The following is a 12,197-nucleotide window of genomic DNA, read 5'->3' as shown; positions in this document are numbered from 1 at the left end:
ATGAAAAAGAACATATCCTACTTCTCTCGCATTCGCCAAGAATCGCGATTCATTTTTTCTGTCAACCGATGCGAGTCGTCACGGATTTGTACCGATTTTAATCGTGGCACGATGCATCGTTACATCCTTACTCTGGTGTCTATGGACGCCGAGTCGACCCGACAGCGTGTAAAGAGGTCGAAACGACGAAGCTCTTCCGCAAGTTTTGACCTCGTCGCCGCTTTGTCCGGTCTGACAGGACGTCGTCATCAGGTCTCGATGAACGTTGGGTCTAAAGTCGGGCTGGGCGATGTGTCGATACATTTTCAAACACGATATACCATGAGACCATATCGTTTATATTGATATAGTTTATTTGCTGGAGTAAAACACACACAAACAAATCGCTAGAGGGTCTGAAAAGTCGAAATGACGAAGCTGGTCCGCAGGTTTCGACCTCGTCGCGCTTTGTCCAGTCTGACAGGTCTCGATGAACGTTGGGTCTAAAGTCGGGCTGGCCGATGTATCGATGTTTTAATCTGTATCGATACATTTTCAAACACGATATACCATGAGACCATATCGTTTATATCGATATAGTTTATGTGCTAGAGTAAAACACACACAAACAAATCGCTAGAGGGTCTGAAAAGTCGAAATGACGAAGCTGTTCCGCAGGTTTCGACCTCGTCGCCGCTTTGTCCGGTCTGACAGGACGTCGTCATCAGGTCTCGATGAACGTTGGGTCTAAAGTCGGGCTGGGCGATGTGTCGATATATTTTCAAACGCGATACACTCCGATGTACTCTGTCCAGGTCTCCCGCTGCTCGTTGACGTTGTCAGAGTCTCCAGTAACTCCAGAAGAAGTCGCTAGATTTGTCGCTACTCGCTTTTTGGAAAAAACAAATCACTAGAGGGTCTGAAAAGTCTCTAAATACAGCGACAAAGTCGCTGTATTTAGAGACTTTTCAGACCCTCTAGTGATTTGTTTGTGTCGCTGTATTTAGAGACTTTTCAGACCCTCTAGTGATTTGTTTGTGTGTGTTTTACTCTAGCGAAAAAGAAATAACTTGTCAACTGATTAGTGTGTCCATAAACAACCAAAGCAGCTGCACAAGTCTTTACCTGTGTGTCAGTTGCTGCAGTGCATTGTGGGATTTGTAGTATGAGTGGTGGAAAATTTACCGGCTTACCTGGAGTGTCGGCATTAAATATGTGGAGATTTGACTTTCTAAAGTTGACCTCTGACCTCCTGCAGCTGCTCGAGCAGAGGTCACTGAGGGTGGACATCGCAGAGGGGCGCAAGCAAGAGCGAGGGGGCGGAGCCTTCGGCTACAGGAAAGACGACGCTAGAGGTAGGAAAACAGGAAGTAGATCACTCACCTGGTGTGTGTGTGTGTGTGTGTGTGTGTGTGTGTGTGTGTGTGTTTTCTTCTTCTGGGGTGTCTTCTTCTTCATCCTTTCATCACCTCATCCTCACCTCCACAGCCCCTCCCCTTTTCTTTTGCTCCTGGTCCACACAGACAGGTGACAGGTGACAGGTGAGGTCACCTGATCTCCTCAGGCTGACCCTAATTATAAGAATTCACCTCCTTCAGTCTGCTTCTTCTTCTCTCTGATTGGACGACTAACACGCTCCACCTCTTCAGTGCTGTTCTTCCCGCTCCTTCCAGAAGGAGGCGCCGCCACAGCCCACTTCTCTTTCCTCTCCTCCCCTCTCCTCCTCTCTCTCTCCCCTTCCCCCCTTGTCTCCTCCTCTCCATGTTAAACTCCCCCCTGTGCTCTGCAGGACGAGGAGGTCCTCGAGGAGGTTCCAGAGGAGGAGGAGGAGGACGGGACTCCCGCGATGACTACGACCAGCCCGGAGGAGGTGCGGACAGAGAGTTCGGCAGCTCAGGTTGGACAGGAGCCGACCAATCAGAACAGTGCTGGGCTGCAGGCAGGATGGTGTCTCTGAAGGGACAAACTAAACATGAGTGTGTTCAGTCTTTAAGCTAATTAACATGCTGTGAGTGAGCCGGCTGACAGGTGGCGCTCACAGTCAGTGCACGTCAGCAGATAGTTTCATCTCTACATGTTGAATTAATGTTTCGTTCGAATACTTCGGTACTGATCGGCAGAAACATTCAGAGTCAGAACTTCAAACTGCTGTTTTTTTGGTCACATGTTGGAGAGCTGCTGATTTCACTAACGAGGCTCCGCGAGTTACAGACATGACGACGGGACAAAGTTATTTCAGACGGTCGCGTGCGTCGCCTCGACAGCCGCCGTGTGTGTGCGAGCTCGCCTAACTGTGCTCAGCTAAAAGTTTAAATGTTGACAACTGTCGTTGTGCTAACATGAAACACACTCAACTTGTTGACCTTTGACCCCCGAAGCTGCTGGACCACGTCCCGTTTTATTTTGTCCCATCATGCCCTTCACTTCACCATCTCATGCTCATTGGTCACTTTACAGGTTCCAGGCGCTGCAGAAGACCCGAGTGCACCTGTCTGCTGACTCACCTGTCTGTCCGTCTGTCTGTCTGCCTGTCTGTCTGCCTCAGCAGGATTTAGAGATGATGACTTCATGGGAGGGCGGAGTCGAGGCGGCAGTGGCGGTGGTGGCGGTGGTGGCAGTCGCCCCGGTGACCGAAGGGGGGGAGGTGCAGGACCTGGTCGCTTCAGAGACGGACCCCCCCGCGGAGGAGCGACAGACTTCAGGGAACCGTCTGAAGGTGACACAACTTCCTGTCCAAGACTTAGATCCATGAAACCGTCCTGCTGGTTCTGGTCTTCCACCATCTCGACACATTTCCTCACGTTAACGTGATGTTTCCCTGGTTTCCTCTGGAGTTACTCTCACATATCATCTCTGATGTGTTTGTCTGTGGTAAAAACAAAACTAGCGCCCCCCAGTGGAAACCAGGAACATGTTTTCATGAGGAAATGGAGCCATCTGGTGGAAAACGATAAAAACTACAACTCACTGACACATGCGATGAATCTGTTTGGTGTTTCTGATGCAGAACAAACATCAAGTTAAGAAAATCTGAGGACGATTGAAACAGCTGTCAGGACAGTTTGAAGAGGTTTCAGTTGGTCTCCTGGAGGGTCTGTGCTACTATAGGAGATCTGTTTCAGTTCCAGGATTTCAGAGGCTCTGTTGGTGGACATTAAAGTGGAGACATATTCTTGAGGATAACTAAGATTAAAGGAGGTTCCATTGGTCTTTGAGGAGGTTCTGTTGGACTGTCTGGAAGTCTCTTTGAGGTTTTAGCGGTCCACTGAGGAGGATTTCTGGGTCGTAAAGATGTCCTTTCAGGTGGGGGTCCTCAGGGGATTCTGTGGGTCCAGTTGGTGGTTGGTCTCACATGGGAAACTTTTTGGAGCAACACTTGAGGAGTTTTGATGGTCATTGCAGAGGTTCGAGGTGTCCTTTTTAAGAGGTTGTCCTCGTAGTCTTTCGTGTTTGGGCCTTCAGTGGGTTTTCATGATTTTAGAGGCATGTTAGAGGTTGGTGGACATTAAATGGGGAATTTTTGCAGTGACGTGTTGTTGAGAAGCTTCTAGAGATCCTTTTTGTAACTAAGGATATTCAGGAGGAGTCTTTTTCAAGTTTTAGTGGTAAAGAGGTTCAACGGGTCACCTAAAGTGTCTTTGTGATCTTCAGGAGGTACCGAGCCTTTCTGGGGGTCCTGTTGGTTATGCATTACCATAAGAGTTTTAGAGGTCCTTTAGGAGGTTCTAGAGGTGGTTGTAGAAGGCTCTTGTGTTCCACGTAGGTCTAGTAGTCAGTCAGGAGGTTCGAGTCATCGAGTGGTTAAGAGGTTCGATGGGTCCTCATAATGTTTCACCAACAGGAGAGTTTGTTCTCCAACACAACACTGTACACACACTTTGACTGTCTGCTGTGCTGGAGCTGATTCAGTTCTGAAGTTCTGAACACCTTCAGCGCGTTGACCTTTGTCTGTTTGTTTGTGTCGTACAGAGGAGCGTGCACAGCGGCCTCGCCTGCAGCTGAAGCCTCGGACCGTCTCTGAGCCGCTCAACCAGGTCGCCAACCCGAACTCTGCCATCTTTGGTGGAGCCAAGCCACGAGAGGAGGTGATCCCCAAGGAAAAACCTTAAGAGACTGAAGGCCATGAGGGCCGGGTGGGGGAGGGAGTGAGGGAGGGAGGGAGGGAGGGGGGACGAGAGTGAACAGATAGAGAACTTTAACGAGGAAAACAAAAAATAAACGCCAACGGGATGAGTTTAAACGCCACAGTTAGCATTCCTTCCTGACAGACAGCGAGCGAGCGGATGGACGCCGCCCTCTTCTTCTCCTTCTTCTTCTTCTCCTTCTTCTTCTTCTCCTTCTCATCCTCCTTCTTCTTCTTCTCCTTCTTCTTCTTCTCCTTCTTCTTCTTCTCCTTCTTCTTCTCCTTCTCATCCTTCTTCTCCTTCTCATCCTTCTTCTTCTCCTTCTCATCCTTCTTCTTCTCCTTCTCATCCTCCCTCTTCTTCTCCTTCTCATCCTTCTTCTTCTCCTTCTCCCTCTTCTTCTTCTCCTTCTTCTTCTCCTCCTCCTTCTTCTTCTCCTTCGTCTTCTTCCTGTTTGAGTTCAGAATATTTATTCTTAGTCGGACTAAAAGTGAAACACTCTGATAAACTACACCTGTAAACACAACGAGCAGCTTGTGAATGCATGTCCAGACGTTGGGTTTCTCTGCCCCGCCCCTCGCCCCCGTCACCTCCACCTCTGCTTACTGTGATGTCATGCCTGCTTCGTGCCCCGCCCACCGCTCCCTGTAGCCCCGCCCACCGCGTCCACCATTTCCCCACCGTTTACTCCAACAGGAAGGCGGAGGTCGAACCTGTAGTCATTTTTTTGTATTTTGTAGTCGTTCAGCTGAAGCCACGCCCCCTCGTTTTGATTGGTTGAAGACAGTCTGTTTTTTGTTTGTTTGTTTGTTTGCCGTCGCTCGTTGCCGTGGTGACTTTGATCAAAGGGGTCTCTCATGTTCTCGGTGTTTGTTTTTAATGGGCGGGGCTTAATCTGCGTCAGGACAGACGTCTGCTCCTCGACAAGCTCCGCCCCCACCCCGACAGGTAACTTTTATTTTGAAGAGAACGCCGACACCTGAAGCCCGAGAGCGAGTATGTTCTGATTTCTGTTCCCATGATGCACTGCTGGTAGGATGACATGTTTGGGTGACGCCTCTGGATGTTGCGTTCACTGTCTGTGGGATTTCCCTCCATTTGGCCAAATGCTGTCACTGGTGTGTTCAGACGGCTGTAAATTAAAAACCAAAGCCAGCTAAAACAAGCTACGTTCATGGATTCTCTTTTGTCCCACACACCCTGAACGCAGCACAGTTTAATCAGCAGCTGGAGGGGCGTGGCCTTACAGTCCAGGCTCTGATTGGCTGAAGAGTTGTCAGGTGTAGGAATGAGACGTCCACACTGAATGCAGGTCGTTAACTAAACATTTCTCTGATTGGTCCGTTGATCCACTGAAAACTTCACCTGAACTGGAGGAAAGCGTCTTTCTTCTTCTTCTTCTTCTTCTCGTTTGTTTTTTCGTCTTTTTTAATGTTTCAGAACCAAAACGAGACAGAAGGTGGCGCCACAATCTGGTCTCAGAGACTGTGCTCCAGTCCGGTCCGGTCCGGTCCGGTCCGGTCCGGCTGCTGAGCCCGGTCCGGCCGTTAGCAGAAGTGAAAAAAACTTTGAATTTGATGAATTGAATTTCCTCCTCTCTGATCTCGTCTTTCCTCGGCTGTGTTTTCCATTGGTCTTCTTCTTCTTTCCAGTTTTCATCCATTCTGTCATCATGTCACATCAGGAGCTGTTTGAGTTCAGGATGAGGGGGCAGCGATCATGGAGGGAGGCAGTGAAAGAGGGAAGAAGGGGAATAAAAAGGGAAATGTGAGGAAGGAGGAGAGACGTGAAAAATGTTTTTCTTCCCTGTTATGCTTAATTTTATTTCCCTTCCTTTTGCCCCTTTTTTCTTCACCTCTTTCTGTTCTCGACCTCTTCCCTTCTTCCATCTGTCTTTGATTGCAGTCCTGATTCATTTAAATCAGCACCACATACTCCTGACCAGACGGTGGCACTAACGCGTCGTGTCCCCAACAGAAAAGAAGAAAATTTCAAGTTTTTTTTTGTTGCTGTTTTGTTGATTTCAGTTCATGTAGAAGCTGACTGCCACCTTTTGTAACATTGATTAAAAACAAACCAACAAAAACAAGTTTCTGACCATCCAAGTCCAAATTCTTCTCGTCCAGTGAAGTACTCTCTTCTGTCTGTAGTTCAAACTGTAATCTGTGCATACTGAACCTGGTCCAGGTGAATGTTTTCAGGTGCGTCAGTGTGGATCAGGATCCGGATCGGGTCTGTAGAGGATCGGGTGATCGGGATTTGAAGCTTCAGTCGGTGGTTTTCGGTCGCTTTGAGAACGTTTGTGTCGCTGATAAACAGTTTTATTTGCTTGACTGTACTATAGAATAAAATCGGCTGTTTTAACTTTTTTTTTCCTTTTTTTGTTCATTTTTTTCCTACACTGTTTATGGCAATAAAACTATCATCATACATCAACCAGAATGTGTTTGATTTCAGGGTGGAGGGGGCTCTGTATGTTTTCATGCAGATGACAGAAGAATAAAGAATAAAGCTCGTCCTGTTCTTTGTTTTGGTTTGTCTTCCCTCCATTTATCTGACAGCTTTGATTCATTATAGTATCTGTCAGAGGTTCGGCGTCTCATCCAAGAGGAGATTTACCTCTGTGGAGCCGCCGAGGCCTTGACTGGCATCCCGTTGGTTTAACAAAGGTTATCGTAGAGAACTGGACTGAGTCTCTTGAAGACATTTCGTCCATCCAGTGTGCCGTTGACTCATTGTCTTCATGTGAAGACTTCATGTTCATCTTAAACACAGTCAGCTTTAGCTCTTTGTGACCCACACAGGTTACTGGAGTGCAGTGCTCTCCTCCACCAGAGGGTGGCGCCACTGTGAATCAATTCCGCTGGAGACTGGTATGAGAATATGAGAGGGATAGAAAACTATAAAATCACACACCGACTAAATTAATAAATAGTACATTTAAATATTTATATTGTTTGTTTGTTCGGTTGAAAAGCTGCGAGGAAGAGAGAGTCGAGCTGAGTCATGCTAACTGTGCTAACGTCATTTTACCGTTTTGTCCTGTTCTTATTTAAATTCTTCTAAAACCAATCTGAGCTGTGACCCTCATGTTCAGTGTTTGGTATCATACAGACACGGATTCAGGTTGTTTCATGTGGTTTTAAATGTTTATGAAATGTATTGCTTCGGTTAGCTCTGCTGCTAACTCAGCTAACAGTGTTTACACTTTATCACAGGTAAGATGATGGTGATTCAGTTCATTTAATTGCCAATATATGTGTGTAAATATATATATCATATAAATATGAGAAACAGAAGTTCATCTTAACTGTTAATAGAATGAATATATTAAAACGTGATGGTTAAAATGTTATTTAGATGCATAAATAGGCTTAAAAGGTTAAAAACATAAATATAGATATATATAATATCGATATAACTTTCATAATCTATCTTAAGTGATGTGATGTGTATCTATTCATCACATGAACAGCGGTGGGATCCGCAGGAAGTGAGAGGAGTAGAGATGGGATTTATGGATCCTTGGAGGGAGCCGGATCTTTGTGATCGTTCATTTCAAATAGCCGTTCAAAAAACTGGCTCATTTATTCACTTTTCTTTTTAAAGTATATTTTTTGGGCCTTTTATTGACAGGACAGCTGAACAGAGACAGGAAGTAGAGAGAGAGGGGGAATGACATGCAGCAAATGGCCGTCCAATGCGAGGGATTCGAGCCAGGGCCGACTGCAGCGAGGACTGTAGCCTCTACACATGGGGCGCCTGCACAGCCCACTACGCTACCGACCACCCCGTATTTATTCACTTTTAAGAAACTAGCTTGGGGTTAATTCATATCCTGAAAATAATCACAGGGAGGAATGATGGGCTGAAATTTGGATCAGAATAATTTCAAACTCAGATTTCCCACCAATATTTGAGATTGAATTATTCTGAAATATTGTGTGGTGTATTCGGTGGTGATGCAGTTGAAGATGTTTGAAGAGAAACTCCACCGACACTGTCTTAGTCGTATAACAAGTTTATTACAACAAGTTCAGCAAGTACAACGTTACTTTGAGAGCTCCTGGCCGAATGATGAGAGACTCTCTCGACCTATTCAGGACAAGCCCTTAAATAGGCAGTTTGAGCCCCCACACCATACAATAAAGAAACTCCTAACTCCTTTCTCACGGCATGAGACCACCTAAAGAATTAACCTATGACCTGTCTCCTCATCGATCCATCTAAAGGAGGCTTTGTTTTGACTCAACATCTGGCAGTGGCGTCAAGCTGGCAGTCCTTTAGCCCCCCACTCAAATAACCTCTGACCTAAATATGGTAAGGAGAGGAACCCAATACCTAAGAAATTATCTTCAAATAAACCACATGTCTACAACAGTATTAGTATTGGTATGTGACTTTACATCTGTGTGCAGACACCTCAATTGATTGTAGCTTCATTGGACGTGTGGATTCAGATTTTAAAGTCTGATATGGATTCATTGTAAATATTCCACTGCCATATCCCTCTGAGCTGACAGTGAGATCACTATTGGCCCTTTGTATAAAGTGTGTGTATGTGTGTAAAACTACTTTGACTTATGTTTTTCAACACCTAAACACATAAAAATAAATTGTTTGTGGAGCCAGACTTAAACTAAATTATTTCAAGGCAAATATTGCACTTAGCCTTGCTGTCTGCCTCCAGCAAAACGTGCATCCAAATGCTGCTCCTTTTTCTTTGGCTCATTTTTCAGAACAGGATGGACAGTCCTCCCACTCCTTCAGGCTCGCTGAGACTCTGAGGCACTGAGGCACTCATAATGTGCTCCTCCCCATGCTCTAATAATTACATAATGTGCTCCTCCCCATGCTCTCTCTGTCTCAGTCAGTCAGTGGAGGAGCTTGTGTGAGCATCTCTGTGAAACGTAGATGTGGATTAAGTTTGGAATTTTAAATGATTGATCATTTTCACTTCTGCTGCTGCTATAACAAAGACACTGCAGACCTCGAGGTAGGTTTGTCTTTACAAACTACTAAAAAGGGAAACGATCAGTGTGACGAGGACATGTTTGTGCAGCGATAAGTCCAGTTGTAGAGGGGGAGAGATGTGTCATGTCCAGCTGTTGTAGAGGAGGTCCTCTCTAAAGAGCTGGAGGTCTTCAGGAGGTCTGTGAAGGTAGAGAGGGACGCCCCTGATCTGTAGGAACTGGTAGGACGTTCCACCAACGGGGAACAACAGACAGAAAAGTTTGGACTGTCCTGAGAGGACAGGTGGCAGAGCCAGGAGGAGGTAACATCTGTCTGTGTGAGGACGTTCAAGAACCAGAGACTGCTTTGTAGTCAGGGTTAGAGATCTGAGTTTAATGTGGCTGCTCGATGAGCAGAGGGGTAACACCCTCAGTACAGTTGTCATGAACAGGGAACAGTAATACACCCAGCTTCTGCAGAAAGAGAGATCATGCATACTTTGAAAAGCATGTAAGGCATTTCATCATTCAATACAGTTCAGGCTTCCTCCATGGATCAGAGGGGAATTCAAACGTACTGTGAGGTAACATAAAATACCACATGTTGAACCAAAACTTTGTGTGCACTTGAACAGCCTCTACAGTTCGCCTCATGTTCTGTCTTACATGTCTTTGACACATGTATCAGTCCAAAGGTGGACCACGACCCACCGTTCAGGAACCAGTATCTGATCTAAGAGCCTCAGTTTGTATTTGTCCTCTCTGATTCACAGCACAGTGACAGACACAGACCAACAACAGACGGTGAAGGTCTGGTTCTGATGATGCTGGACATGGATCACATGTTGATGGTTCTCCTGGTGTTGCTCTGGAGCTCAGGTAGGACTCAGACAGAACCTGAAAGGTGACTGTTGCTGTCCATCTGTATGGATCTGTAAACGCAGCAGTCATTGTTGCTAAAATGTAGCCAAATGCTTTCATCTGTATCCTCATGTGTCACTGTAAAAAGGTCATGAACCAGGTTTCAGCATCCATGTAATAAGACACATTGTACTGAAATGACTTCCTCAGAAACTGTTTAAACTCGGTCCATACCATTTTTCGATGACTTTGTTGTTGCCCATCACTTCCAGTTTGTCTCTAACTGGTTCTCAAACTTCTGAAGGTCTGTCCTGATGTACTTAACGGACCATAACTCTTCAATGCTTCATTGGATCGCAACCAAATTTGGGCTTCCCCTTGTGTCCTTTGATAAAACACCACCATATATTCTGAATTCTGGGTAGTATCTTCATGTTGTCATGACATGAGTCACCAGCACTTCTTGTTGGGGCTCTTTCAGAAGCTGGGTCTGAGCGGCAGCAGATGCAGCAGCTTATGTCGATGTTTATTTTCTGCTTTTCTAAATCAGGTTTTCGGGCAGAAGAAGTCCACGATCACGCTGGTATGTAGAAAAATCTATAAATGTTGAATTACATGACAGAAAGTGACTGTGACTGATTTTTCTTCTGGACTCACTGATGACTCTCTTGTTTCTGTTCAGAACCTGTCAGGTTGGTGGGAGGACACAGTCGCTGTGCAGGAACACTGGAGCTGAAACTTCAGGGAGAATGGAGACCAGTGAGTTACTCTGCCTGGAGCCTGAAGACAGCAGCTGTTGCCTGCAGAGATCTGGACTGTGGCTCTGCTGTTTCTGTAGAAGAGAGAGAGGAGTCCTCAGACAGATCTATGTGGAGCATCTGGCCTGTCTGTGTTCAGTCTGGATCTGCTCTGAGGGACTGTGCAACATCATCAGTTTCCTCCTCCTCCATCCTGAATCTCACCTGTTCAGGTAAGTCCATCAGTGACATCATCTCTGTATTTTGTCCTTCTGTTTTTTCTGTTGCCATGGCACCGTGTAGTTGGTTTCCAGGTCCAGTCACTGTTTTTTCACTTTTTGTACTTTTTTCATGTGTTTTTTTGACACCAGTCTTCATCCATGTTGTGTCAGTCGGACTTGAACTATGGAGATCAGTGATTTGCCTTTTTTCTGTCATACTTCATGATCCATCAAAAAAAGACACGGCTCTCTTGTTTACACTCGAGAACAGCTGTTAGCTCTACGAGCATGCTCTCTGTGGAAAGTCAGATCTCTGCATAATAAGATAGAGGAGCTAACGGAGCTAACCAGGCTACAGAGGAGAGTGAAGCATCACAGACAGACAGACAGACAGACAGACAGACAGACAGACAGAGAACTGACAGACAGACAGACAGACAGTCTGTTGTTAACCATGAAGTGATGTTGGAATTGTTCTGATCCAGTTTGAATCACTGAATTGTTGTTTGAGGACATCTTTTTCTTTAGTGTCTGCTGTCTTTTCTCTCTCTCTGTTGTATCGTTTGGTTATCTAACATAACCTCAGTTCTTAGAATAATATTCACTCGGTGTCTCGCTATGGGATGCAGCCTCCTGCAGCCCTGATAGAAGCAGTTATCTCAATCCGCCAATCCTGATTGGCCGGTGAATGTGTTCATCCGCGCCGCACCCAGTAGTCCCATCTACTATATATAGTGTGCGCGGATAACATTCCCCAAATTCAATAAGCAAACCTCTTCTCACCGCCCAGCAAGAAGGGTCATCTGGCGAGACACCTCGCTCATATTATTCTAAGAACTGAGGTTATGTTAGATAACCAAACGTTCTTCTTCATAATATTCACTCGGTGTCTCGCTATGGGATATGGTAGCTCCCGTATTGCCAGACAGCTTATCGAACAAGTACCAGCCAGTGGGGAGGGTCCATGGGTTCCAGTTAGGACTCCAGGACCACGCTTGCCACGCACGGCCCTGACACATCAAGCATGTAGAACCGGACAAAAGTCAGAGGCGAGGACAAACTTGCTGCTGAACAAATGTCCTGAACAGACACTCCCCTAAATAAAGCCCAGGATGCGGCCATCCCGCGGGTAGACTGCGCACGCACACCCGCCGGCGGCTGCAGTCTCCTGCTTGTATACGCCAAAGCTATAGCCTCCACCACCCAGTGGGCGAGGCGCTGCTTTGTGACTGGCTGTCCGTTTCGGGGTTCAGCCCAGGAGACAAACAGCTGATCGCTCCTCCTGATGTTCTGTGTTCTGTCCATATAAGAGCGCACAGCTCG

The 12,197-nt window shown here is 46.2% G+C and overlaps 1 protein-coding gene across 1 annotated transcript in view; it reads left to right on the top strand.

The window, feature by feature from the left end:
* The window catches only part of eif4h (eukaryotic translation initiation factor 4h), an 8,186-nt gene extending 1,647 nt beyond the window's left edge, over positions 1-6,539 (top strand). Inside the window, exons 4-8 of the mRNA XM_027280771.1 lie at positions 1,238-1,334; positions 1,769-1,876; positions 2,525-2,695; positions 3,949-4,064; positions 6,009-6,539. Coding sequence (XP_027136572.1) covers positions 1,238-1,334; positions 1,769-1,876; positions 2,525-2,695; positions 3,949-4,064; positions 6,009-6,014 — 498 coding nt within the window. The 3' untranslated portion in view covers positions 6,015-6,539. The remainder of the gene's footprint in view (positions 1-1,237; positions 1,335-1,768; positions 1,877-2,524; positions 2,696-3,948; positions 4,065-6,008) is intronic.
* Positions 6,540-12,197: the final 5,658 nt, after the last annotated feature.

This window comes from Larimichthys crocea, chromosome VII (genome assembly GCF_000972845.2).
Source record: "Larimichthys crocea isolate SSNF chromosome VII, L_crocea_2.0, whole genome shotgun sequence".
Classification (NCBI taxonomy): Eukaryota; Metazoa; Chordata; class Actinopteri; family Sciaenidae; genus Larimichthys; species Larimichthys crocea.
Note: the sequence above shows the minus strand (reverse complement) of the source record. Positions and strands in the feature narration are given on the sequence as shown.